Here is a 25,842-nt window from a genome sequence, read left to right as displayed (position 1 = left end):
GGGGAGCTCGGGGGCCCTTGGCGCGGGGGGGGCCTGGGCTGGGGGGGGTCCCGGGGGAGCTCGGGGGCCCTTGGCGCGGGGGGGCCTGGGCTGGGGGGGGAGCTCGGGGGCCCTTGGCGCGGGGGGGCCTGGGCTGGGGGGGGTCCCGGGGGAGCTCGGGGGCCCTTGGCGCGGGGGGGGGCCTGGGCTGGGGGGGGGTCCCGGGCGCTGTGGGTGGGGGCGGGGCTGCTGCAGCAGCTCCCGGGCGGCGCGGGAGCCGCGCTTCGCCGGGCGGGCGCTAGGGGTCCCCCCTCCATCCTGCGCGGGGCCCGGCAAGCGCCTCCCCCGGAAGCGGCGGCGGCGGCCGGGGGGTGGTGGGGGGGGAGCCCGGCGAGGGGGCCGGAGAAGCGGGGCGAGCGCCGAGCGGCGGCGGCGGCGGCGGCAGCAAGATGGCGGCCAAGTCGGACGGCGGCGGCGGGGGCGCGGGGGTCGGCTTCGCCCAGCTGCACAACCTGGACGAGGCGGCGGCGGCGGCGGCCGCGGCGGGGGGCGGCGGCGGCGGCGACGGGGCGGCCGAGCAGGGCGGCAGCAGCTCCCTGCACATCTGCCACTGCTGCAACACCTCGTCGTGCTACTGGGGCTGCCGGAGCGCCTGCCTGCGGAGCCTGCTGGGGCGGGCGGGGGGCCGGGCCGGCGGCGGCGGCGGCGGCGGCGGGGGCACGGACCCGCTGGCCCCGGGCTCCTCCTCCGAGGGGCCGCCGCACTCCCCGGGGGGGCCCGGCGGCGGCGGCGGGGGCGAGCGGCCGTGGCTGGACTGCCTGTGGATCGTGCTGGCGCTGCTGGTGCTGCTGGGGGACGTGGGCACGGACCTGTGGCTGGCGCTGCACCACTACGGGCGGCGGGACTACGTGTGGTGCGGCCTGACCCTGGCCTTCGTGCTGCTGCCCTCCGTGCTGGTGCAGATCCTCAGCTTCCGCTGGTTCGTGCAGGACTACACGGGCGGCGGGCTGGGCGCCGTGCAGGGCCTCAGCAGCCGCGGGCCGCCCATGATGGGCGCCGTCGGGCGCCGGCCGGGGGCCGCCGGCACCCCCACGCCGGGGGCCCAGCGCCTCTGCAGGCTCTCGGTCTGGGTCTGGCAGGCCGTCATCCACCTGCTGCAGATGGGACAGGTCTGGAGGTAAGGCGGGGGCCGGCAGGGAGGCGCCCCCACTTACACTGCGGGGAAGGGGAGGGGGTCAGGGACCCCACTTACACTGCGGGGAAGGGGAGGGGGTCAGGGACCCCACTTACACTGCGGGGAAGGGGAGGGGGTCAGGGACCCCACTTACACTGCGGGGAAGGGGCTGGGAAGGGGGGGTCACCGCTACACACTGGGGGGAAGGGGGAGGTCACCCCCACTTACATTGGGGAGAAGGGGCTGGGGAGGGGGGGAATCACTGCTGCACACATGGGGGGGAAGGGTTTGAGGATAGGGGGTCACACCCCACTTACATTGGGGGGAAGGGGCTGGGGAGGGAGGGGGTCACCGCTACACACTGGGGGGAAGGGGGAGGTCACCCCCACTTACATTGGGGAGAAGGGGCTGGGGAGGGGGGAATCACTGCTGCACACATGGGGGGGAAGGGTTTGAGGATAGGGGGTCACACCCCACTTACATTGGGGGGAAGGGGCTGGGGAGGGAGGGGGTCACCGCTACACACATGGGGAGGAAGGGTTTGAGGATAGGGGGTCACACCCCACTTACATTGGGGGGGAAGGGGCTGCGGAGAGGGGGAGTCACTGCTACACGTGCACAGAAGGGGAGCAGCAGGGGATGGGTTTGGGGAGAGATGGGGAAGGGAGGATTATGGGGGTAGGGGTGAATCCCACCCACAGGGAGAGCTCTAGAGTGTAGGTCTCCCTACAGGGAGGCGGAGGAGATGATGATGATGATGATGATGATGTGGGGTGGAGGTCATTCCTGCACAGGGAGAAAGAACTCTGTCGTATGGGTCCGCAGGTAAACGGGAGGAAGAATTGTTTCTGAGCCAGAGGGGACTGTTCCATGGCATACAGCTGGGGTTAGGAGGTGAAACTGGTCAATCTCCACCAGGGTTAGCTCAGGGTATGGGGAGAAGTGGTCCCCACCACATGTGGACATAGTTTGAATAGATTAATGTGGCATAAATAGGGATTCGCTCATTTCTACCCCTGGCAGAATTTCTGGGTATGGATCTGAGATTGCGGGGAGAAGTGGGTTCACATCCTTACCTGCATTCAGGGTGAGCCCTAGGATATGGGTCTGCAAGTAAGGGAAAGAGGGGAAGATCTATCCCCTTCCCCAGGGTTAGTCACACTCAGCAAAGAGGGGGAAGCAGGTCATTTGGAAGAGGGGAAAATGTAGTGAGATGTCCTGGATAAATCTTTGGTAGTAGGACAGAAACACCCCTTCAGCAGGTGTAGGGGAGTTGGGGAGTGTCCTCGGTGTAAGGAACTAGAGGTCAGAGATGGGGTTTGTTCCTTAGAGAGAAGTCATGGGGGGGAGGGAACTTCTGTGGGAAGGTAGGAAAGGTTATTCAAGGGAAGGATTTGGATAGCAGGGGAAGGGGGGGAATAGGGAAAGAAAAATTCCTAGGGTTGGAGTGGAGGGAACTGTTTTGGGTGTGAAATCTCAGGGATGACTTTGGAGGTCAGCATACCCCCAACAAAGATTTGGGAGGGAGCATGAAGGAGTTCCCATCTCTGTGGGGTTAATTTTTACAGGCTCATTCTAGGGATTTTGGGGAAAGAGGTGATCTAAGGATAATTGTACAGAGCTATTTTGCTACGTGTCCTCTAGGGCAACTCTGTGCGTGGAAAGGGGAGACTTCAGAAGTGAGGCTGGAAGGTGAGAGGCATGGATGAGAGGGGATAGGATGAAATCCCCAAGTTGAGTGTGGAAGTAACAGGCATCCATATCACAGACCATATTTGGGAAGGAAATTTGGAGGAATAGGGGTGGCTGATAGGGCAAACAAATGGGTTAATTTGGCCCCTTTTCAAATATTTTCCAGGAGAAGAGGCTAGATATGTGGGATAAACCAACAATGAGACATTTTATATGATGGGGCACAGGGGAATCAAATGGCTTGTTGCTGATGGGGTTAAGTTTATCCCTGCACTGAAATCTCCAGGATAAATCCTGGAGATAAGACATCAAATGGGCTTTAGAGGATTGTATTTTTGTTGGGGTGGGTGGGGGGTAGGAGGCAGCAAGGGCTGGTGAGATAGAGGGAAAGTATTTTGTGGCTAATGATGTATGGGTAACTGAGGGGTTAACTTTGCTGCTAAATTGAATTTCTGAAAAAGTGGCTGAAGTGAAGATGGAGGCAGCATGTTTGAGAGGGGAAGAGGGGGCTTGATGTTTCTTCTTAGCGCAAGAATCTTGAGGTAAAACGGAGATAGCACAGCAAAGATTTTTTTTTTTGAGGAGGGGGCAGGGAGGAATTGTGTGGGAAGGTTCTCTGGAATCGCTACCTAGGAAATAAGCTGGTGAAATCATGCAGTGCAACAGAAAACACGTTTCTGTTCTGTCGTCTTTTCAATGTCATTTGCACTTATTTAAGACAAATGCCCTCTCAATGATTGTGGATATTTTTGCAGCCACGTCTAGGGTGCGTGGGTGGGGATGTGTTAGGAAGAAGAATCAGTTCACAAACCTTTCTGCCTCCTCCTGCCAGCCCTTATCCTCAAATTGTGATCACATCAGCAAAAGCAGCTTGGTGCAGATGCTCCTTTGGCAAGTTGGGGGTCTCTCATCATGCAGCCATGCAAAATAAGTAATTATGTATTAAGCACTGTGCAAATCTGCACTGGCAAAAACAAACCCACAACATGTTTGAGTGAACAGTGGGGGGAAAAAAACAGGATGCTGTTAGAAGCTCTGATCGTGCATGGAAGAGATGGGGGGTGTGTGTGGCTTCTATGAAGAAAAGAGGCTTAAGTTGCCCAGGTTTAGCGGTGACTTTTCACTGCAGAGGTGGATTTCAGTGCTGGGAATATGCAGGTCTGGGGCTGCTGACACAGGGACTGAGAAGGGGCTCTCCAGACCAAGTCACGTTAACTGAAATAAGAGAGCTCGCTATGATCCTGATTATTACCTGTTTCACATTCAGATCTTGCTAAACAGTGCAGTGGAGTGAAGCTGGATCTCAGTGTCTGACTTAAGAAAGCAGAGATAGCTACGATGGAAGGAATTTATGGACTAACCATTGTGACTATTTCGAGGGTGTTTTTACGGTTCTGCCATGGCTGTTGCGACTGTCATGAAAATTAATCTTGAATGCGGTGATGGGACTAATACTGGAAAGCACTATTTTAGCAGTATTTGCCTGCAGCTAAATTGTTTCATGCTGGTAAGAAGTTTATGTTAAGGGGTGGAGGGGGACGACTTAAACAATGTATGATCAGAGTGTGATGCACTGGGCTTAGGTTCCTTCATGAGAATGGATATGAACTGTTCAAATACAGTATGTAGTAAGATCAAAAATATATGTTGTGTGGAAACTATCTGTTGCCCTGCAGCTGGAAGCAGAGTCATGAAGGATAGAGGGAGTAGGAGTGAATTGTACAGAGATCCTGTTTTGAATTTCCCAGGGCGGCTCCTTGGTGAATGTCACCTAATTTGTATTTAATATGTGGGGATCAAATATGGTTTGTCATCCTATAAGGACTTCCTTTCTTAAACAGTGATGAGACTTGCAGATAAAAGGATTCATAGCCAAAATTCCTACAGCAGGCATACAAAATTCTATTAGAATGAATACGTTGATATTTTTGGGGCGGGCGTTAGAGCATTAATATCTCCATTATGTCTTGGAATTGTGTTAGGCAGTATCTAGCAGTTCCAGTACAAATGAGTTCAAAGTGAGGCCTTTTTTGAGTTTTGTCCCTTATTTGGTATTTTTGTACTTGCCCAATCACATACAGAATTTAGGCTTTGCCAAGTGTGTTAGAGAGGTTAATGAAAGTGTTGATGGGAGATGGATTAATTTGTATTTCCAGAGTCACTCAGTTTGCTTATTGCTAATGCTTTTATTGTCCCAATCATTGCATGAGCAATATGATTTTAAGCTTGTATCATTACAAATGTACTCATATACTTATTTTAACAGTCTACAATTTTTACTTTTCATCTTAATTTCTTAGGTAATCTTGAAGACTAGAACATTTCAGCCAAACTGTCAAAGTAGAGGATGCCAGTCGTGCATATTATGCTCTTTTGTGCTTCAGCACTACAAAACTGCAGAAGGGATGTTCATTGAGGAAGAATGTTGCAGTGCTGTGGTGTTACTTGAAATAGACTGGATGCAGGGTTGCCTTTTAAGCTTGCCAGGGTTGTTGCTTCCACTGAAGTCATTCATCTGTGTAAATTAAGGAATAGACGTTTTGACTTGAAAGATTTAGCATCTTGGCTAATTAGCTGTATTAAAAGTGCTCAACAATATTATTTTTGTATCTGTACCTCTTTCTAATCACTGTTGCAAGTAGGTTAATGGGTCATGCTTGCATTCCTTAAAATATACAAGGTTTAGTGTGTAAACTGTGAAACTTCATGTAGCACCATACTATTAGGTTAGATCTAGGAATATACCACTAAAATCCAATGGAATAAGTGTAACCTGAGACTGACAGGTCTAAAATGAAAGCTAATCAATTGAAAATCCTATTCTATTGTATCTCACAGAAATTCTCAGGAATGTTATGTAATGCATTCAAATAAGTTTTTAAATCAAGAACAGTAAATGTACATGTTATGAAGAAAACCAGACTATAAGAAAACCTTGTAGTCCTCTTTCCCTTGACATTAAAAATTTATACTCTACATGTGTTATGTAATCCTACAATGGAGGTAAAGACTCGACTGTTTTCTTCAATAGTTGATATACCAAATGTAAACTCCCATCTTTTGCAGAAGGTTGTGTGGAATATGGAAAGATAAATATTATTTGCATAGGTTGTCAAACAGATCTATCAAGGAGCTAAGTTTGTGCTTCAACAGTTGATTTAAATGGAATATTTTCTGTTAATGTGTGCGTGATAAATGAGGATTATTTTAGTTAATTCTAGAGCAAAATTCTCTAATGTAATAGTGCGACTTAAACACTTGTTATATTCAAGATACATTGGATGAGAAGTGTTTCTAAATTATGTAGCAACTCCTGGACTTTTAGAACATGTCTGGGTTGCTTAAGATGGGAAGGTATCTATCAAACAACCGGGTAGCTGGAAGTACCCATCCATGAATCTTGTCAGACTCTTTTCTGTCTTGGGTACTCCGCTTTCTAGACACTTTCTGCATATTTGCTGTCTCTTCTGACAGACTTACATATTTTGCTACTTTTCTGGTTAGTTTGTCTGGCAGCTGAGTTCTTCCTCTTTAGGATAAGCTGTGAAACCCTGGCTGTAGCATAGAGTTCTGTCAGGCTCTGAAAATGCCTGACAATGGGAACAAGCACTGGGGTAAATGACAATGCTGTGACAAGCCAAGTTGCACACACAATCAAATACTGAGAGGAATTTCTCTCTGCTTCCATTTACCTGAAATTGCAAAGGACCTCTGTGTGAGATGGCTCTAGAGAAGAGAATTCTGAACACCTACCTCTAATACAGCACAGTATGGAGTCTCTCATAAGGAATCGCTGTCTGCAGACATCATTCACATTGATTAAACAGCACAAAAGGCATTGATGCTAGAATAGAGGGTATCTAGCCTTAAAAAGGGAACTAATCACCTGAGCAAAAGGAGATTCTGCATTGGCTGTTAACTGGTAGTGAGGCTTACTGCCTTGTTCTGGGTTACCCACTAGAGGGGGGTCAAATCACAGATGTTGAAGCCAATCTTGTGATGTTCTAGCTTTGGAGAGAAGAGTTTTCCCTAACCTTTTCAAAGGATGGACTTCACCTTTGCAGTGTATTCTGGATGACCTACCCTCCCACACAATCATATAACATCTCTTGGGTAGTAATGTAATTTGCATATGTGGAAAAACAGTGGGGTGTGTGGTTAGGGGGGAAGGCGAGAGACCTTGTTCAAAAGAAGTGATGGTTGTTGCTGTTGTCTTGAACCTATCGTAAAGAAAAGACAGAAATTAAAACGGAAGCATAGAGCATTGTACTAGGTAAGATGGTGGAGGTATAGCATGGAGAAATCTGAATCCCTCAAATACCTTATTTCCCCTCTTTTTAAATGCTTGCTTTATTTCCCTTAAATCCTGACTTGATTTTTAGCAGCCACTTGTCTTGAGAAGTGGTCTAGGTAGAAACTGAAGCTTTATACTATCTGAAAGCATTCAGCTGGTGTAAAGTATTTATCTAACTAGCAGCTCATGAGAGAGAGAAGCAAAGATCGTGCTTGAATTAAAGGGGAAGGTGAGAGAAAGGAGCTTGTGGAGAATAGTGACTTTTTTATGACCCACTGTCCTAGTGATCTTCCATGAATACAAAACAGTTTTCAAGGCTAGTACTGATATTTTTTCAAGACGAACAAACTTTTTCAAGCATTGGAGCAAGGAATAGAAATGGAGGAGGGTGAAAATCAGATTTCTGGCCTTCCTAGCCTGTTAAAATGGACCGAAGATTTCGGTTCCCTGTGAAGGTGGAATTGATAACTCTAAAATTCCTCTTTATTGCATATTCCTTGATGGATCCACTGAAATTTACAGTCAGTTCAATAGCCATCAGCCAAGGTTGCCAGAAGGCGATTGCTAGAAGTCTTGGAAGACAGATGGTTATGCTAAAGTGCTGCTCGTTATTAACAAAGTTTTCTGAGGTGGAGGCAGTTTGGGAAAACTCTAGAACAAATAGTTCCAGAAGCAGTAAAAGAAAAAAGGCTTGTTCTCTTCAAATAAAATGTACACAAAGTGGAACAAGGCATTCATATGCACAAATGAATAGTTTTCAGATAGAGTTTTAGAAGAAGAAAGGTGTTATTGAGGAGGAAGACCTACACGGAATCTAAAATGGAGCCTCTTAATAAAATTAGTGTGGCTACCACCTGGTCACTGAGCACTACATTTACAACATGCATATACCTGAACTGATCGTTTGTGTGTACACACTGATGCTATGTTCGTTGTTTTAGTAGCCATATGTGTATATGATTGTTGGTATTACATAGTGCTATGGGGACCTAAATGAGATTGGAACACCAAGATCTGTACATACATATAGTAAAAGACATTCTGCTCAAACAATTTACATACATCCTTTCTGCCTTCTCTGTCTAGTATTAATAGCTTCTTCCTCCTTTTTAACAGAGTGGGGAATGAGGTACAAAAAGATAGAGGGCCAGATTTTGAACCCATTTCTCTCACTGAAGTCAGTGGGAGTTAGTGTTCACCAGTGGAAGTAAATATTCAAGTCATACAAAAAGGGTCTGGTAGCTGGGTGTCAAACCTGAGTTCCAGCCTAGTCCCTGAACCATAAAACTTTCCTTCCTCTGTAATTGTGTTCACACACATTCTATGTTAGGGTTGGTGGTTCAAATCCCAGTCTGAGGATTTAGATACTTTACAAATTCGTCACCTGTCAGCATTTAGGTTGTCATTTCTATTCTCTGAGTATGTTTTCCAGACCTGAAGAAGAGCTCTGTGTAAGCTCAAAATCTTGTCTCACCAACAGAAGTTGGTCCAATAAAAAGTATTGCCTTACCCACCTTCTATCGCTATTCAATGCAGTCTGATAATTGTCATGTATGATGAGATTCCAGGATGGGCAGGTAGAATGCTGAACTGACTTTGACTTTCACGTGTCATGTGCAAATTTGCCTCTTTGACTTTCATTTCCTGTCAGCGTTTTCTCTTGGCCACTATTTGAATATTAGCTTTTGTAGGGTTCTCTTTCCTGGAGGTTGGCTTGATTGTAGAGCTTCTGGGACTGGGTTCGTTGAATACCCAGGATTTTTCTGTGGGGTTAGATGGAGCACTGGTGTGGATTATGTGTTTCAGCATGGCTTCTCTCTTTCCCTACTCTCTGTCTAGGTATTTGTATAGTTCTCAGTCCGGTAGTACTGTATCTGAATGCTTCACAATCATTAATGGATTTTACACTCCCACTGCCTCTGTGTGTAGGGTGGTATCCCCTGTTACTGCTGGGGAATTGAGACAGTGGGTAGATTTAAGTCTGTTGCCCAAATATGTGGCTGTCAGGAATTAAAGCTACATCTCCTGAATCGCAGTCTAGTGCCCCACTAAAAATATCCTTCCTGCCACTCTACAAGTGCCTTCTCTCAGACCATTTCTACACTGGTGAAATTTACCATAAAAATTCCTACCAGTTCATCAGAACCAGTATTAAAACCATGAGGAGCTGCAGGGTAGACAAGGACCCTGAAATTAGCTTTACTGCCCTTTTAGGTAAACCTGCCGAAGAGCAAGTCTAATTAAAATGCTGGTGGAAACAGGGCTGCCTGCTGGCATCTTGTCTAGGCAGCAGCTCCTACCAGTGCAGCTGACCAGGTTCAGGAGCCAGTGGGAATTTGTCAGTTTTTTCCCCATAGTGCAATAGTGGGGTCAACTTTAGAAGAGTCGGCCTCTTTGCCCTTCCGCCTGAATGATGAAAGGTGGAGTTTATAGCTATCTAAAGCCAAATAATTTAGTGGTCTTCTCTGGAGTTAAAGGGGATGAGTTCTTGGGCTAGCTAGAGGTGGGAAGTTGAAATTTCCTGCCATGTGTGGGACAGAAAAAGACCGAGGCTGAGCTATTTTATACCTTTTAAAACCACGGGTAAGGTGCTCAGAGACCGTGGGAAGGAGTGTGATGTATAATTCTAGGTAAGTGTCAGAGTAGCAGCCATGTTAGTCTGTATCCGCAAAAAGAAAAGGAGTACTTGTGGCACCTTAGAAGCTCTTGAGGACAGGGAGTCTGTATGTATGGCGGTTGGCATTGGGAGTCCCCCGTCCTAAGTGATACACATTAGTGAATTCTGTGCATCTCAAAAGGTTTGGGAATGACAAATGCCCTAAATCAGCAGTTCTCAATCAGGGGTTTTGGGCCCTCGGGAGGGGCTGCCAAGCATGTTCCAGGGGGGCCGCCAAGCAGGGCCAGCATTAGACTCGCTGGGGCCCAGGGTAGAAAGCCGAAGCCCCACTGCATGGGGCCGAAGGCCAGGGCCCTGAGCCCCGCCTCCCTGGGACGGAAGCCGAAGCCAGAGCAATGTAGCTTCGGTGGAGTCCCTGTGGCATGGGGCCCCAGGTAATTGTCCTGGTTGCTACCCCTTGACACTGGCCCTGGTTTTTATATGCAGAAAACCAGTTACTGTGGCACAGGTGGGCCATGGAGTTTTTATAGCCGGGGAGGGGGCGCAGAAAGAAAGAAGGGTGAGAACCCCTGTCCTAAATGAATTTATAGAATTACATTGTATGGGAAAACTTGTACCCCGTGGCTCTCTCCGGTTCTTCCATGCTGGTAGGAAGTGGAGGAATATTTTAACCGTTTTCCAGCTGGTTCCCCACTGCATCTATGAAGAAACTTGTGGAAGTGCTGGAAATGCATTTTGCCTGACATACCACACTCATACGGCAGCAGTAAAACATGTCAGGAACGGTCTGAGATTGGGATTGGAATTTATCCCAGTTATGTCAGAGCCAGGAAAAAGAGCAACAGAGGCTGATTCTGTTGAAGTAAAACGTGTTGTAAGCAGAAGGCATTTAAAAAATATGAACAGTCTGGTGCAAAATGAGGAGTGGGAGGTGTTCCAAAAATAAGGAGAAAGTAGATTAAAAACATGACTAAAAAAAACCCCCTGAATCTTGAATGCCAGAGAATATTTCGCTTAGTTTTGCCAATATTTACAACAGAATTGTAAGCGTCCACTAAAAATACTAAGAGTCTGAGATATGGAAACAAGAGATTAAGGTAATTGGCAGGATGGGGAATTATATTTCCAGGGAGGAATTTGGTTGTACTCAGAGAACAATGGCTCATGGCATCATTAAAGGAAGGAAATGTGGACTGTTGGTTAGAGCACAGGGCTGGGAATCAGGAATTCTGTGCTTTTTCCCAGCTCTACCACTGACTTGCTGTGTGACCTTGGGCAAGCAAATTATTTTCTGATTTGTGCTCTATAATTTGAATAAAATGAGATGTTTTTATATTCCTTTGCAAGAGGATTTTATCTGGTGTTTGTGGAGCAGAAATTGGACCTGATCTTCGTGTTTCCTTACTAGCCTAAATAAATAATTCCAGAGATCAAAGGTCAGACTTTTAAATTTAGGCATGCCCAATTATGACTGTGTATTCGCATATACCTAATTTATTCACACATACCTGATTTGCATGCACAAGTAAAGTGCACATATAGATGTGTGCCTAAATTTGAATCTGGCCCATCCTCTGCATACCTCACCCCGTGGAGAAAAAAAATTGTTTTATAACCAGCCTTATTTTAAGGAGCATTTATGAAATTAGCAGGGGATAGGAGAGAAAAGAGAGACCCTCACTCAAACCAAAAGTTAATGAACTTCCTGGATTTGTATAAAAGCATTAAGCAGCACGAAGCTCTGTATCATAGCTCTGCAGTAATTTGAGGCCCTTTATGGTTTGAATGGAGGGATAAAATGGAACCTGCAATTATACTAATTCTTTCTAATTGAATATTTTGATTTTATTCTTTCCCTTTTAAACCACACCTGTGTAACTAACATTCATAAAGCTGCAGGAATATTTGTTTCCTCTTTTTGGTGGGCAGTATAAAATATACTTTTTATTGGACCTGCAGTTCATTTCCTTATTGCCGGAAGTGCTTCCCTAGTACAACTGCTCTGGAAAGTGGTGGACAATGAACGCTTCTCTGCTCATTTTAACTGCTTCCTTTATCACTGGGCTGTATTAGTTACCATCTGGTGCAGAGGGGAATGCTGTGCTGCAGATTGAATGCTTTGAGTCCCTGCATGTCACCTGACATGATGTTGTCAGGTATCTTTTTAATTAATTTATTGTCTATGCAGGGCTTGTCATAAAGAGCTGCACCTATATATTTATCCCCACGCCATGATCAGTGCAGGCAGACAAAATCACTGACTTCTGCCACGTAAACTTAGTGTGGGGATGGGGATAACAAAAGAACATTCTAAATCTTGCTTGAACAGAACTTGGTAAAGGTGAGGAGTTATAGAGTAGGAACTACTTTCTCCCAAGGTCTGTTGTAAATTCATTTAATTCACATCTTTAACTTTTTGGAAGCAAAAGTTTTGCTATAATTGTCAGTTGGACAGGCACCCGTGAAAAAGTTTAAGGGCTAGATCCTCAGCTGATGTAAATTGACATAGGTCAGTTAAAGTCAATAGAGGTATGCCAGTTTACACCCACTAAGAATTTGGGCCAGAATGTTTCTGTAGATAGGTAGTTTATTATTAGAATGGTGAAAGGAGAAGGGTAGGGAGTGGGATGAGAGGGTAAGTTTAATTTCTAATTGTATTATTGGATATTTATTACTGGGTTTTGGAAATAACCATTTTCAGTAACATAAAATGACAGCTTTTAAAAGGTAAGTTCCTATTTTCAGCTCAAGCATCAAATAGAAAAATTCAGACAAATTAACATAATAATTTCATTGTATATTCTCTGTATTGAATCTCTGATTTAAAGAGAATTTTGTGTATGAAATAAATATCAGCACACCGGTGTTTGGATGCTGTCAGTTTTACACTTGTGCGGTAATTGTCTTCCAGTCCAGTGGTTCTCAGCCTGTGGTCTGTAGACCCATGGGTGTCTGCAGACTGCGTTTAAGATTTCTAATGGGCTCCGCACCTCCACTTGAAATTTTTTAGGGGGCCACAAATGCAAAAAGGTTGAGAACCATTGGACTTTTGAGTCAATAAACTGCTTATCTCATACAGTTGTCTTTTCATCTAGTGTTGGTGGTGTGTGACTGCTGATTGAAGGCACAACACTGTAATTCATTTAATAATAATTATAAATGGAAATAATTTGGAGCAGTACAAAGCACTGGCAACAGAAATTGATCTGTCCTTCTCCCAGGGGAATCTTACAACTACAAGTCATATTCTAAGCAAGGAAAGATGTGAACTTGCTTCACTTGCAGTGTAAAGTCACTAGCATGTTGCCATGCTAGTGGACTAACTTCAGTCACCAGCAAGCAATTGTTCTAATATTTCTTTTCCTGGTGTTTCCTGTGTTGAGGGGAACAATTCTTCCTTCCTTCATTTTTTAGAAAACAACCAAGAGTGAGTTTGAGAGGAAAGAAGTATTTGTTAGGGGCTTATTCCTTCACCCACTTACTTCCCTGGTCCTTCTCGCATGAACAGAGAGAAACAATACCCGAAGTCCAAAGGTGCAAACAATTTGATGTTTATTGGGGTGAACTTCCAGCAAGCATAATTCCAGTTTCCTTCCTTAGCGTCCCCCTTCCCAGCTCTGACACCACAGAGCCTTACCTGTGTCCCTGTACCCATTTCCCCCCTAAGCAAAGCATGATTCCAATTTCCCCACCCCCATTCCCTGTTCCCATCCCCCCCCTTACTTCCTGATTGACTGCAGACTATATAGTAAAACTCGAGTTCTGCTTAGCCATACCGTAACCAATCATTTTCCTGAAATTTAACTAACCAGTCCTAACATATTGTAACATGATTATTTAACCAATTGTATCCCACCACCTTAATTAGTTTGCACCCAGCAAAATTAATTATACAGCAGACAGAAACAATCACAGAACCAGACAGAGATTATACAGACAAACAATAGGGAAATGGGGACTACGGTGATAGAACAACACAGAAATGAGGATTTCACATCCCAGTGTTGATAAATGAGTTCTTGCCAGACAGGATGCTGTCAAACTAAGTTTCCTTTTACATCTTCTAGGCACTTCCTTTTCTCTGGAGGTGATAGGCACTATCAGGACAGGATTGTATTCCTAACAGCCCAATAGCACCTTCTTTCAATGTGACTAGTTTGGAATGTGAGGATGTGACCGGTCGCTTCACAGCTTATGGCTGCCTCTGCTGCTTAGCCAAAGGCCTTAGCCTAAGAATAGGGCCTCAGACTGTCACAGTAAGAGAAGGCTCTTACACCGGCAGACAGTGATTTTGATTCTTTCTTTTATACCTCTATCACTAGCCAAGTGATAAGAATACACCTAAGTTCTTAGAGTACAGGCCTTTACAGACAGGCCTGAATATCTATATCCTAACAGTATTAGTATACTTACTGCTTTGGAAGAGTGTTTACTGATCATGTGCATTAGATCAGTAGATGTTAGGATCAGTTTTTTGTTTTGGCTTTGATTCTGTATCTCATCTGCAAATGCCTTTTATTGAAAAAGGACACAATAGATTACTTATACCATTGTTTTCTGGGAAGGACTTGGTTTTTTTGTTGGCAACTCAGTCTTATTTCTTGTTCTTGACACTCAAGTAGGGTAATAATGTGAATGCATATTTTTGATGCCAAGAGAAGGATTTCGGCCTCTTAGCCCAGAAAAATCAAATATATTCTTCTCACAAATGAAACTGAAATCTTTGACTAGCAGTCTAGTCTTGTCACTCTCCTTCCATTCAAGACACTCCCTTAATAAACCATCCCTTGAGGAATTCCATGCTGAGGTTACCACCTATTAAGACACGCGAGAGAAAAGTCCTTGTGTCAGATGCTCAGCTGGTGTAACTCTATTTTGTTTACATCAGCTGAGGATCTGACCCCAAGATAACTGCAGCACACTTTCAAACTCTGGTGAGGAAGAGATTTCCATCCCAGTTTTGGTTTAATTTTCCATAGTTTTAAGAATAGTGTGTGTGTGTGTGTTGTCTGTTGACATATGCTTGCAAATATGGTTTATTGCAATCTGTCATCTTTGTTCAGCGCTGACCAAATCGATGTGTAGCCTTGCATTCCCCTCCTTAGCTTATCCTTAAAAAAAACCCAACAAACTTTGGATCAGAATTTATTTCTTACGGCTAATGTGTGTCAAAATTGCACTAGTATTGACCACTAGTCCCTTTGTTGGCTGAACTATGTAAACTTTATGTGTACGGGGGGTTAAGGTCAGTGTGTGTGTTCAAGAAAAATACACCTTTCTGTATATCCTCCCCTCGCCCATAAAACCCTCCTCTCAGCACAGTCGTGTCTCAGCTTCTGCACCATGGGCTACTTTTCCGGCCATGCGGGTGGAAAATTGCTGCTGTTCACCTCGATGTCGTAACACTAGATTTTTTTCCTCCTCTACAGAAGCCAACTGAGGAGGACTGAAGGAAGGGAAAGGATAGCAGTGGAAAGAGGATGGAACAGGGGCGCAGAGGGTTTGGTGGAGAGAGAAACTGACAAATGATGTTAGGAAATAAACTTGATTCATAACTTTACTGTTTTGACATAAAATTCCAGATCATAGAATCATAGAATCATAGAATATCAGGGTTGGAAGGGACCCCAGAAGGTCATCTAGTCCAACCCCCTGCTCAAAGCAGGACCAATTCCCAGTTAAATCATCCCAGCCAGGGCTTTGTCAAGCCTGACCTTAAAAACCTCTAAGGAAGGAGATTCTACCACCTCCCTAGGTAACGCATTCCAGTGTTTCACCACCCTCTTAGTGAAAAAGTTTTTCCTAATATCCAATCTAAACCTCCCCCAAAGATGGCAACATTTTTTTTTTTTAACCTCAGCTATCTGTGAATTTTACTTTTTTAGCTACATGTCAGTTAGAGATGGACTTGAGCCACAAAGTTTAGATCCAGATTTGAACCTCCCTGAAGTTTGAGGGGGAATTGGATCCGGTTTTCTGGCTAGGTCCATCTTCATTTGAAATTCAGGTACATTATCAAGGTAAAAGTGAATCCCCAAGCACATCCACCCCACTGATCACACGTAGAAGGAGGCAGAGCACTTGCTGGTGCTCTGATGCTGTGACAATGAGTGATTATACTGCACGTAATAAATCGTCGGTGTGTTATGCTTCCAGCAGGATACCACAATTGCCAAAAGCTGATCCTCCTGATTTGTAGGTACTGTTCAATATCAGCTCTGTTCCCAGCCTCATTAGATTAGGTCTTTGAACCCACAGTCTTTTTACTTTTAAATCACGCTGTTTAGGTCTTGAATAATAAAACATTAAAGTAAAAACTATACTATGGAAACCAAAAATAAAAAAATTCAGGATGCTCAGTGGGACTTCAGGGAGATTAGGTAAATTTGTTCTGTATTTAATTTCTTATTTGATCACAGTGTCAGTATGAGACTGCTTCATTTTACTACTTTTTAACAGTATAAAAGAATAAGTTAGTGTTTGAAATATTAAGAAAACAACTGATCCCTGATAGTAGCTGATATGATCCTTCTTTAACAGTTATTGATTCCATCCAAAAGGCTCCAGGTAATAATATCACATCATATATTTCGTATGTCTGGAGTTTAAAACTATCAGCTATTTCAGATTAAAAGTAATCATAGGTGTGCAATTTAATTATCAGCTAACAGGCCAATGGGAACTGTGGGGGCGGCACATGGGGTCGGGGCAGCATGCAGAGCGGAGCCACATGGCTGCCCCTGCATGTAGGAGCCGGAGACGAGCCATGCTACCGCTTCTGGGAGCGGCATGGAGCGGCCCCCCGACCCTGCTCCGTGGCTAGAGCAGCAGAGTGGGGCAAGCCCCAGACCCCGCTCCCCAGTGGGAGATCGAGGGGCGGCTTAAAACAGCTGGTGGGCTGGATCTGGCCCCCAGGCCTTAGTTTGCCCATCCCTGGCCTAAGGGGTTCTAGATTTCACTCTAGAGAGTGAACCATTTGTGAAACTGATCTGTCTTATCAATTTCAGTTAACTTCTGCTTGGGAAAGTTACAGGCTGCAGCAGAGACACTGGAGTTGTCTGCAGATTCAGGGAGTCAACACTTCATCTGGTTCACATTCAGTAAGCTTTCTTTGCGATCCTGAGAAATGTATGTAAATGATAGTTTAAGTTCTGCAGGATCTGCTGTTTTAGGTTTCCTCTTGTTAGCTAAAATTTCCAATGGAATGTGGATGCAAGTCCAAGTAAAACTGTGTGTGTGTGTGTGTGTACTGGAAAGCAGGTTTTTTTTCTTGCTGGAATATTTTATTTTGGGACTTAACAATTGAAGAGAGACACACTGAAAATTCACTAGCCAGTTGTGCTTTTGCTGAGTCTTAAATAAAAATGACACATCTTAACAGGAAATTGAACAGACTAACTAACTAACCCCATTAGGAGCAAGACAGTGACTAGTAATGATCATTCTTATTCAGATCACAGTGCTAAGTTCCCGCATATTGTGTTACTGAGTTGTTGTTTATTAGAGGGTTACATTTCTTCTATAGAGATATTAGAATTAAAATGCACATGTCTGAGTTAGATGTTTTTTGCCTGGAACTGACCCTCGTGATCAACAAAAAGATTTTTTGTCTTGGTAATACTCTCCTTTGGGGATTGTATTAATTGGACGTGTGAATTAATTGAAGACTAAACTTCATTAGTCTGCCATTGTCATTGCATTTATATTCTTTCTGTCCTAAGTCCTTAGTGAAAACATCTGTTAGTCACTCAAAATAGAACTCTGCATTCTGAGGAGCATTTTTGTTGTCGTAAAACTGTGGATTATATCAATTAGATTTAAACAGCAGTCACCTTTAAAGAAATTTATTTTCCTCCCAGTCACTTTCATTTTAAAGATGCAACATTTCAATAAGATTCTAAATTTGTATCAATGGTAACTATATGTCTGTATTCTTGTTTGCACAGCAGCTACTGTGCTGCAGCATCCTGCAAGAATCCAAAGATTCTCTTCTTTTAGCATCACCAATTTTTTGTTTTGTTCTCTTTCATCATTACCTTCTGTGGAAGTCTCTGCATATTCTTGTTTTGGGATGGGAGGTATTTTTAGCTTTCTTCGGAAGTGCTCTTGGGGTAGGTCAAAGTGTTTTTTGTTTGCACTTTCATCTGTCCCCAAACCTGGAGTTTTCAAATGTCCAGTGCAGTGTATTGCCATATTCATCCATTTTCTTTCAGATTGAATTTCTCCTGCTTTTGGCTGCTTGTGCTTGTTGTGTTCATAGGACGAAATAGTGAAAAACAGGCAAATGGTAAAGTTGCCCTATTATTTTGCTTGGGACAGAACTTTCACTTGTACCAAATAATTTTTGTCTGAGAAATTTTCAAATTCAACTTCCTTGTCGTCCCAGCCTGGTCTGTCCCATTCTCTGGATGGACATTAGTCAGTTGTGGTTCATAACTTTGCTAGACCCTAGAAATCAGGGTCTTTAATAAAGATACTGGATTTATGGCTTGTTACCACAAATTGTAACCTAGTAGCCCCCCTTTTTTGTCCTTTGACTACAGAGGTGTTAAAGGGGCATTTCACCTTGAGTGGTCCTGTGCTAACTGCTTATGTTAAATTATCTGTTCAATCTTGTATTTAGCTCTGACGCTCTTAGGCCATGTCTGCACTACAAAATTATGTCAACCTAACTTACGTCTGCATACAGCCATTGCAGTTATGAAATGGCTTGTGTGTGTGCACACGTGGTCCCTTGTGGAGCGCGTCCTCATCAGGAGTTCTTGTATCGATTGATTTATCAGTGTGGGGCATTGTGGGATGGCTTCTGAAGGCCAGTAACAATCGACATAAGCAACACAGTGTCTGAACTGACACTGCGTCAACCTAATTACATTGACTGTGACTCTATGCCACTTGGGGAGGTGAAAAGAAAAGGAGGACTTGTGGCACCTTAGAGACTAACCAATTTATTAGAGCATAAGCTTTCGTGAGCTACAGCTCACTTCCGGAGGTGGTGTTTCTAAATCGCCATAGAGAGGCACTTTCGTTGTCAGGAGACAAATGTAAGTGAAAATGCCTCCACAGCTAAGTTGAGGGGAGGGATAGTTCAGTGGTTTGAGCATTGGCCTGCTAAGCCCAGGGTTGTGAGTTCAATCCTTGAGGGGGCCATTTAGGGATCTGGGGCAAAAATTGGAGATTGGTCCTGCTTTGAGCAGGGGGTTGGACTAGATGACCTCCTGAGATCCCTTCCAACCCTGATATTCTATGATTCTAAGTTGACGCAGGCAGCTTACATTGACCTAATCTTGTGGTGCAGACCAGTGGTTCTCAACCAGGTATCCGGGGCCCACTGTGGGGCTGCGAGCAGGCTTCAGGGGGTCCACCAAGCAGGGCCGGCATTAGACTTGCTGGGGCAGAGGGCAGAAAGCCAAAGCCCCACCGCATGGGGCTGAAGCCCAGGGCTCCACACCCTGCAACCGGGGCTGAACCTGAAGCCTGAGCAACTTAGCTTCACAGGGCCCCCTGTGGCTTGGCCCCTGTGGCTTACCATACACACTGTAAAGAGAGTGATCAGGATAGGTGAGCTATTACCAGCAGGAGAGCTTGGCAGTGGGGGAGGACCTTTTGTAGTGATAATCAAGGTGGGCCATTTTCAGCACTTTACACGAACAGTGGGAGGGGAAATAAACAAGTGGAAATAGTTTTACTTTGTGTAATGACACATCCACTCCCAGTCTTTATTCAAGCCTAAGCTAATTGTATCCAGTTTGCAAATTAATTCCAATTCAGCAGTCTCTCCTTGGAGTCTGTTTTTGAAGTTTTTTTGTTGAAGAATTGCCACTTTTAGGTCTGTAATCGAGTGACCAAAGAGATTGAAGTGTTCTCCAACTGGTTTTTGAATGTTATAATTCTTGATGTCTTATTTGTTTCCATTTATTCTTTTATGTAGAGACTGACCAATGTACATGGCAGAGGGGCATTGCTGGCACATGATGGAATATATCACATTGGTAGATGCGCATTTGAGAACTGGACGATTAATGTAACTAGCTATTGCACAAACCATTGTCTGATCTTTAATGTCTTACAAGTGTTAAAGAAACTAAAAGCAAAGAAACCCAAATCTTTGTTTTGGCATTTTCTTTTCCTAATAGATTGTTTGAATGCCTAGGATGGATGTTTGGATGCCTTACTATTTTCTGACTCGTACAGGGAAACATAGAGACAATACCCATGTCCTCAAAGAACTCTCCTCATTTCAGGGTTCAGTCAAAATTGCCCTTGGTGAGCTTGCTTCTTCACTCTATGGACCTTAACTCCATTACTTTCAGTGCTCAGACTGGAATTAAGGGCTTGTCTACATTACCAGCTGGATCGACGGGCAGCGATTGATCCAGCGGGGGTCGTTTTATTGCGTCTAGACTAGATGCTATAAATCAACCGCCAAGTGCTCTCCCGTCGACTCTGCTACTCCACTAGGGTTAGAAGTTTTCATAGATTCATAGATATTTAGGTCAGAAGGAACCATTATGATCATCTAGTCTGAGCTCCCGCACAACGCAGGCCACAGAATTTCCACCCACCACTCCTGCAAAAAACCTCTCACCTATGTCTGTGCTATTGAAGTCCTCAAATTGTGCTTTAAAGACTTCAAGGAGCAGAGAATCCTCCAGCAAGTGACCCGTGCCCCATGCTACAGAGGAAGGCGAAAAACCTCCAGGGCTTCTTCCAATCTGCCCTGGAGGAAAATTCCTTCCCGACCCCAAATATGGCGATCAGCTAAATCCTGAACATATGGGCAAGATTCATCAACCAGATACTACAGAAAATTCTTTCCTGGATAACTCAGATCCCACCCCATCTAATATCCCAGGTGCAGGCAGAGTCGACGGGAGAGCGTTTGCTGTTGACTTACCGCAGTGAAGACACTGCGGTAAGTAGATCTAAGTACGTTGACTTCAGCTGCGTTATTCATGTACCTGAAGTTGCGTAACTTAAATCGATTTCCCCTACCCCTCCCCTCCCTCCAGTGTAGACCAGGCCTGAGTTAGATTACCAGGTAAATGAGTCCTCTGTTATGGATGGTTTCATAGGATCTTTAGGAAAGACTGCATTTCCATCAGCACAGTGCCCTCTAGCCACATGCAGGGGCCACTAGTTCATTGCTAACGAAGAGGCGGAGTATAACCTACTGAGTCAGCCCATACCACTTTCTGCAACATTCTGACTTGTTTCTTGGGAGGCTTCCTATCCACGTGCTCACCATGTCCATCCCTGTTTAGATTCAGATTGGCTTGGATCCCTTCCTACCAGATGCTGATCACACATATGTTGCATTAAATCTGTAGTGCAATAATAGAATAGAAATATTTTAATTTGTTAGTGCCTACTGTACTGAGGTTTTCATAGCACATTCATTGAATATACAGAAATGCACTGTACTCCCAGATACGTAAAAGTGATATTTTTTTTTTCTGATGAGAATAGTAACAAGAAAAACTTCAAAGTCAGAACATGAAGGGGAATTTCTTAGTCCACCAAGGGTTTTCAGAGTTGGGCAAATTTTATTCAGTGGTGTTTGAGAATTTTATGTTTTGTTTTTTCCCTCCTGTATGAATAGGTGTATGAGTTTTTAAAGCTTGAAATTTTGAACTGCTTTCATGGGCAAACATTGAGAAAGACATCTGTTGGTGCTGTCTCATTCACCGATCTTTGAATTTATAAATGAAGTGGGAAGTTCATTGAAACAGTTAAACTTTGTACACATCATACTGTTCCACCATAACTGAAGCAGGGAGAGGGAATTATAGGCCACAGGAGATGCAATTTATACCTGATAAAGAAATAATTTCCCCACAAATTGTGGGAAGATACCTATAACTTTAAGAGTGTAATAGAGCATTTAATTTCGCCTTGTTCTCAAATTTAGACAGTGTAGAGCTGTAGGGCCAAATTCCCACTGGGCAATACTCTATTGATCTCAGCTGGCTGAGAATTTGGTCCCTAGTTTTGGAAATGAAAGGGAAAATTCTTAAAGGTCCTCACAGTTCCCAAAGGTCTATTTGTGAAACATTTTTTTTTTGGTGGGTTTTAATTTAGCTTGAGTCTATAGTAAAATGAGTGAATGGGTTGAAGAGGACAGTGAGGAAGGTTGGACAAGTGCCTTTGTACACCCTTTCCCCCCCCTTTTATTATCACACGTGTCTGATACTTCATTCTAAATAAGTACTCCGTTATTCACTGTGGAATGTTGTTCGCCAAAATGCATTACTGACTTTGCAGTTGAAGCACATTGCCTGCAGAGGATTTTATCTGTTAGATTATATTAAAAAAACCCTAAATGTTTCATAGGACAAAATGAATTGAAAAAGAGTAACTGTGTGTTTAAAAAAAAACAATGTACTGTCTCTGTTATATCTAAGAGGCAGGGTTTGAAGTAATAGGGTCTGGTTTTCATTTATACAAAGCCTTGTCTTCACTTGGGAAAAAAAGGTCTGCTCTTACCACATGCTAGCTAGTGCATGGTAAGTAATAGGAGGTAAGATCATAGGCCTGGTCTGCACTGAAAAGTTATATCGGCTTAGCTGTGTTGGTTAGGGGTGTGGGAAAAAATCATACCTCTGGCCAATGTTGCTATGCTGGCATAACCTCCACTGTAGATACAACTGCGTCAGTGAAAGGGCTTCGTTTGGGGAGGTGGTGTTTCTACACCAACAGAGAAACCCTTCCGTTGGTGGAAGCTACATCTACATGATGGGGCTATGGCAGCATAGCTACATTAGTATAGTCTCTGTAGTGTAGACATATCCCTAGTGAAGTCAAGTCAATTGTAGTTGACGTGTTAGCAGATAGAAGTGAGTGTTTCCCTTAACTTGCTTGTGTGTGAAAACTACAATTACCTTGTCTTGACTAGGATTTATCTCAAGTTAGTTACCATGTTTTCCTAGTTTGGGCATATCCTAGAGATACTTTACATAGTTCTAGCAGTGTCAAAGTATCTCAGAGTAAGCTCTTTGAGGCTCTTTACACTGTCAAAGAGGTGTAATATGGCCTTTGTATTAATGAGAATCAGGTCCTTTGACTTCTCAAATGAAGATCTTTTAATACAATTTCACAGTGTTGTTTTTGCTTTAGGTCCTGCTCACGTTAGAGGCATTTGCCCTTGTGTAACTACATCACTATTCTTGTTCTGGTGCAGTTCCCTAATATAGGTGCAGAGCAGATTTTGCACCAGTACAGTTTAGGCTATGTCTACACTATGGGTGCAGCAGTGGCCCAGCTATGGCACAGTAGCTACGGTGCTGTGGCACCGTAGTGTAGACACTTCCTACAGCAACGGAAGGGGGTTTTCTGTTGCTGAGGGCAATCACCTCCCCAAGCAGCGGTCACTAGGTTGATGGAAGCATTCTTCCGTCAACCAGGTTGCATCTACACCAGGGGTTTTAGCTATGGTGCTCGGGCATCTGAATTTTTCACACCCCTGAGTGCTGTAGTTACATTGATCTAAATTTTAAGTGTAGACCAGGCCTTACTTGGATAGTTTACGGGATTATGTCAGTGGTTCTGCATTACACTGGTGCAGGATGTCTATGTTGGGGGGTAGTTACAATCGTCAACATTTCTCTTGTGAAAATTGTAGACAATGCCTTAATGCACTGCTGGTTATCCTTGAGAGATGCATCCCAGTAGGGCTGTAAATTATCTGCTAATGGATAATGAATACCATTGTAACACCAAGCAGTTCCAGAAACCATAAGCTCTAGGCACTTGCTGTTGTCAAATTCTCAGTCTTGTCTACGCTAAAGGGAAAAGTCAATCTAAGCTATGCAATTTGAATTATGTGAATAGCGTAACTCAAACTGACGTAGCTTAGATCTGCTTTCTGTGGGGTCCACGTTACGTGACATCAATGGGAGATGCTCTCCTGTCAACTCCCCTTACTCTTCTCAATCAGGTGGAGTACAGGAGTCAACGGGAGAGCGATTGGCAGTTGATTTCACTAGACCTGCTAAATTGACTGCCGATGCATCGATCGCCGCAGCGTTGATCTTCCAGTAAGTGTAGACAAGCCCTTACTGTTTGTTTATTTTTATTGTAACATCCAAAAGCCCCAGTCAGTGTCAGGACCCTGTTGATGAAAGTGCTGTGAGATATGGCCTCTGCCCGAAAGAGCTTGCAGTTTAATTTGAAACAAGACTTGGGAAGTAAGTGTAGGAAGGAGGATGTAGCAAACAGTAAGATCACTTGGTTACATAAGTTACTTATTCATAGAACTGTGGGATTAGTAGGAACTTTAAGGGTCATCTAGTCAACCCCCCTTCCAAGATGCAGCATTTGTTAGGTCTAAACCATCCCAGACAGATGGCTATCCAGCCTCCTTTTGAAAAGCTCCAGTGAAGAAGCTTCCACAACCTCCTGCGGCAGTCTGTTCCATTGTCCTACTGTTCTCACAGTTAAGGAGTTTTTCCTGAGATTTAATCTGTCTGCTATGCTGTAGTTTGACCCCATTGCCTCTGGTCCTGCCCTCTGTGGCTAAAGACAACAGCTTTTCTTCTTTTTTATGGCAGCCTTTCAAGTATCGGAAGACCACTATCATGTCCCCACCTTAATCTCCTCTTTTCCAAACTAAACATACCCAGTTCCTTCAGACTTTGCTCATATGGCTTGCATTCCATCCCTCTGATCATCTTTGTTGCTCGCCTCTAGAGCCTTTCCAATTTCTCAGAATCCTTTCTATACATTGGTGACCGAAATTGGATACAGTACTCCAGCTGTGGCCTAACCAAGACTGAGTACAGCAGTACTATAACCTCCCATGGCTTGCATGCCATGCGTCTCTTAATGCAACCCAAAATTGCATTTGCTTTTTTTGCAACAGCATTGCATTGACTCATGTTGAGGTTGTGATCCACCACAACTCCCATATCCTTCTCAGCAGTGTTGCTTCCAGACCAGTTATATCCCCCATTCTGTATTTGTGCATTTGGTTTTTCTTCCCTAAGTGACCTGACATTTATCGTTGTTGAATTTCATTTTGTTGCCTATAGCACAGTTCTCCAATTTATCAAAATCCCTCTGAATTTTAATGTTATCTTCCAAAGTGTTGGCAACCTCCCCAGCTTTGTGTCATCTGCAAAAATGATCAATCTAATTGTACAATAATAATGTGATGGTTGCATCACTGGAAAGGGTTTATTTTTAAAGAAATAAAGAGAAAGTCTGGTATACCAAACAGCTTTGCAGCCTACACATAATCAGTTGGCTGATTTCTTGTAGATATCATGGCAGAAGTAGGTCTTGAGAGGGATTTACAGAGGGATGATGGCTGCCCAGGTTAATTCAAGGGGGGGCATTTCCTATGCAAGGGGCAGTATGGAAGATACGTTGGAGTTATTTATGGGTTCTGTTCATTTGCTCAGTAAACTGAGAAATAATGTATGAATGGGTACCCTGAGAACCTTCCCTAATCCTGCATTAGAGAAAAGAGGAGTTCTTATCTGCAGTTCTTTATCACACGAACATGGTCAGTTTGTTTTAAAAGTAATATCACTAAATACGTATGTATGTACCTGGACACCATTTAAAAAGAAACAGGCAAGGTTTACAATAATGAAAATGTTCTGCACATATTTTGATACTTGCATTATTTAGGCTATGGCTACGCTACAAACCTTAAAGTGGCACAGTTGTACCATTGCAGCTATGGTATTCTAAGGTCTCCTGTGTAGCTGCTCTATGCCGACGGGAGAGAACTCTCCCGTCGGCATAATTAAACTACTCCCAATGAGCAGGGGGAGAGCGTCTCCCGCCAACATAGCACTGTTCACACCGGAGCTTCTGTCCGTGAAATTTATGTTGGTCAGGGGGTGGTTTTTTTCACATCTCTGACCAACAAAAGTTTTACTGACAAAAGTGGTAGTGTAGACCTAGCCCGAGATACATTGTTTCTGAGTATCTTGGGTTAACATGCCTCCTCTTAAGAAGTGGGTAAAACAATCCTTAACGAACAGAAGTGGTCCGGTGCTTGGTTTCATATCTCATCTGAAAGATGGCAATTCCAGTAGCACAGTGTGTCCTTACAGCCCAGATATAGAGATTTTGAGA

The 25,842-nt window shown here is 44.2% G+C and overlaps 1 protein-coding gene across 4 annotated transcripts in view; it reads left to right on the top strand.

The window, feature by feature from the left end:
• The window catches only part of XKR6 (XK related 6), a gene marked incomplete at its 5' end in the record, with an annotated part of 335,369 nt that overhangs the window by 53,556 nt on the left and 255,971 nt on the right, over positions 1–25,842 (top strand). The window contains one exon of one of the 4 annotated variants that reach the window (XM_084624074.1): positions 429–1,156. The exons of 2 other annotated variants lie outside the window; for them this stretch is intronic. In XM_084624074.1, coding sequence (XP_084480200.1) covers positions 429–1,156 — 728 coding nt within the window. Of the gene's footprint in view, positions 1–428; positions 1,157–25,842 lie in introns of those variants that run through there. One more of the 4 variants, XR_014710954.1, reaches the window with a different exon arrangement.

Source organism: Lepidochelys olivacea (genome assembly GCF_965140295.1).
Source record: "Lepidochelys olivacea isolate rLepOli2 genome assembly, chromosome: 3".
In the NCBI taxonomy this organism is placed as follows: domain Eukaryota; kingdom Metazoa; phylum Chordata; order Testudines; family Cheloniidae; genus Lepidochelys; species Lepidochelys olivacea.
The sequence above is the reverse complement of the archived record's forward strand: the minus strand, read 5'-3'. Positions and strand labels throughout refer to the sequence as shown.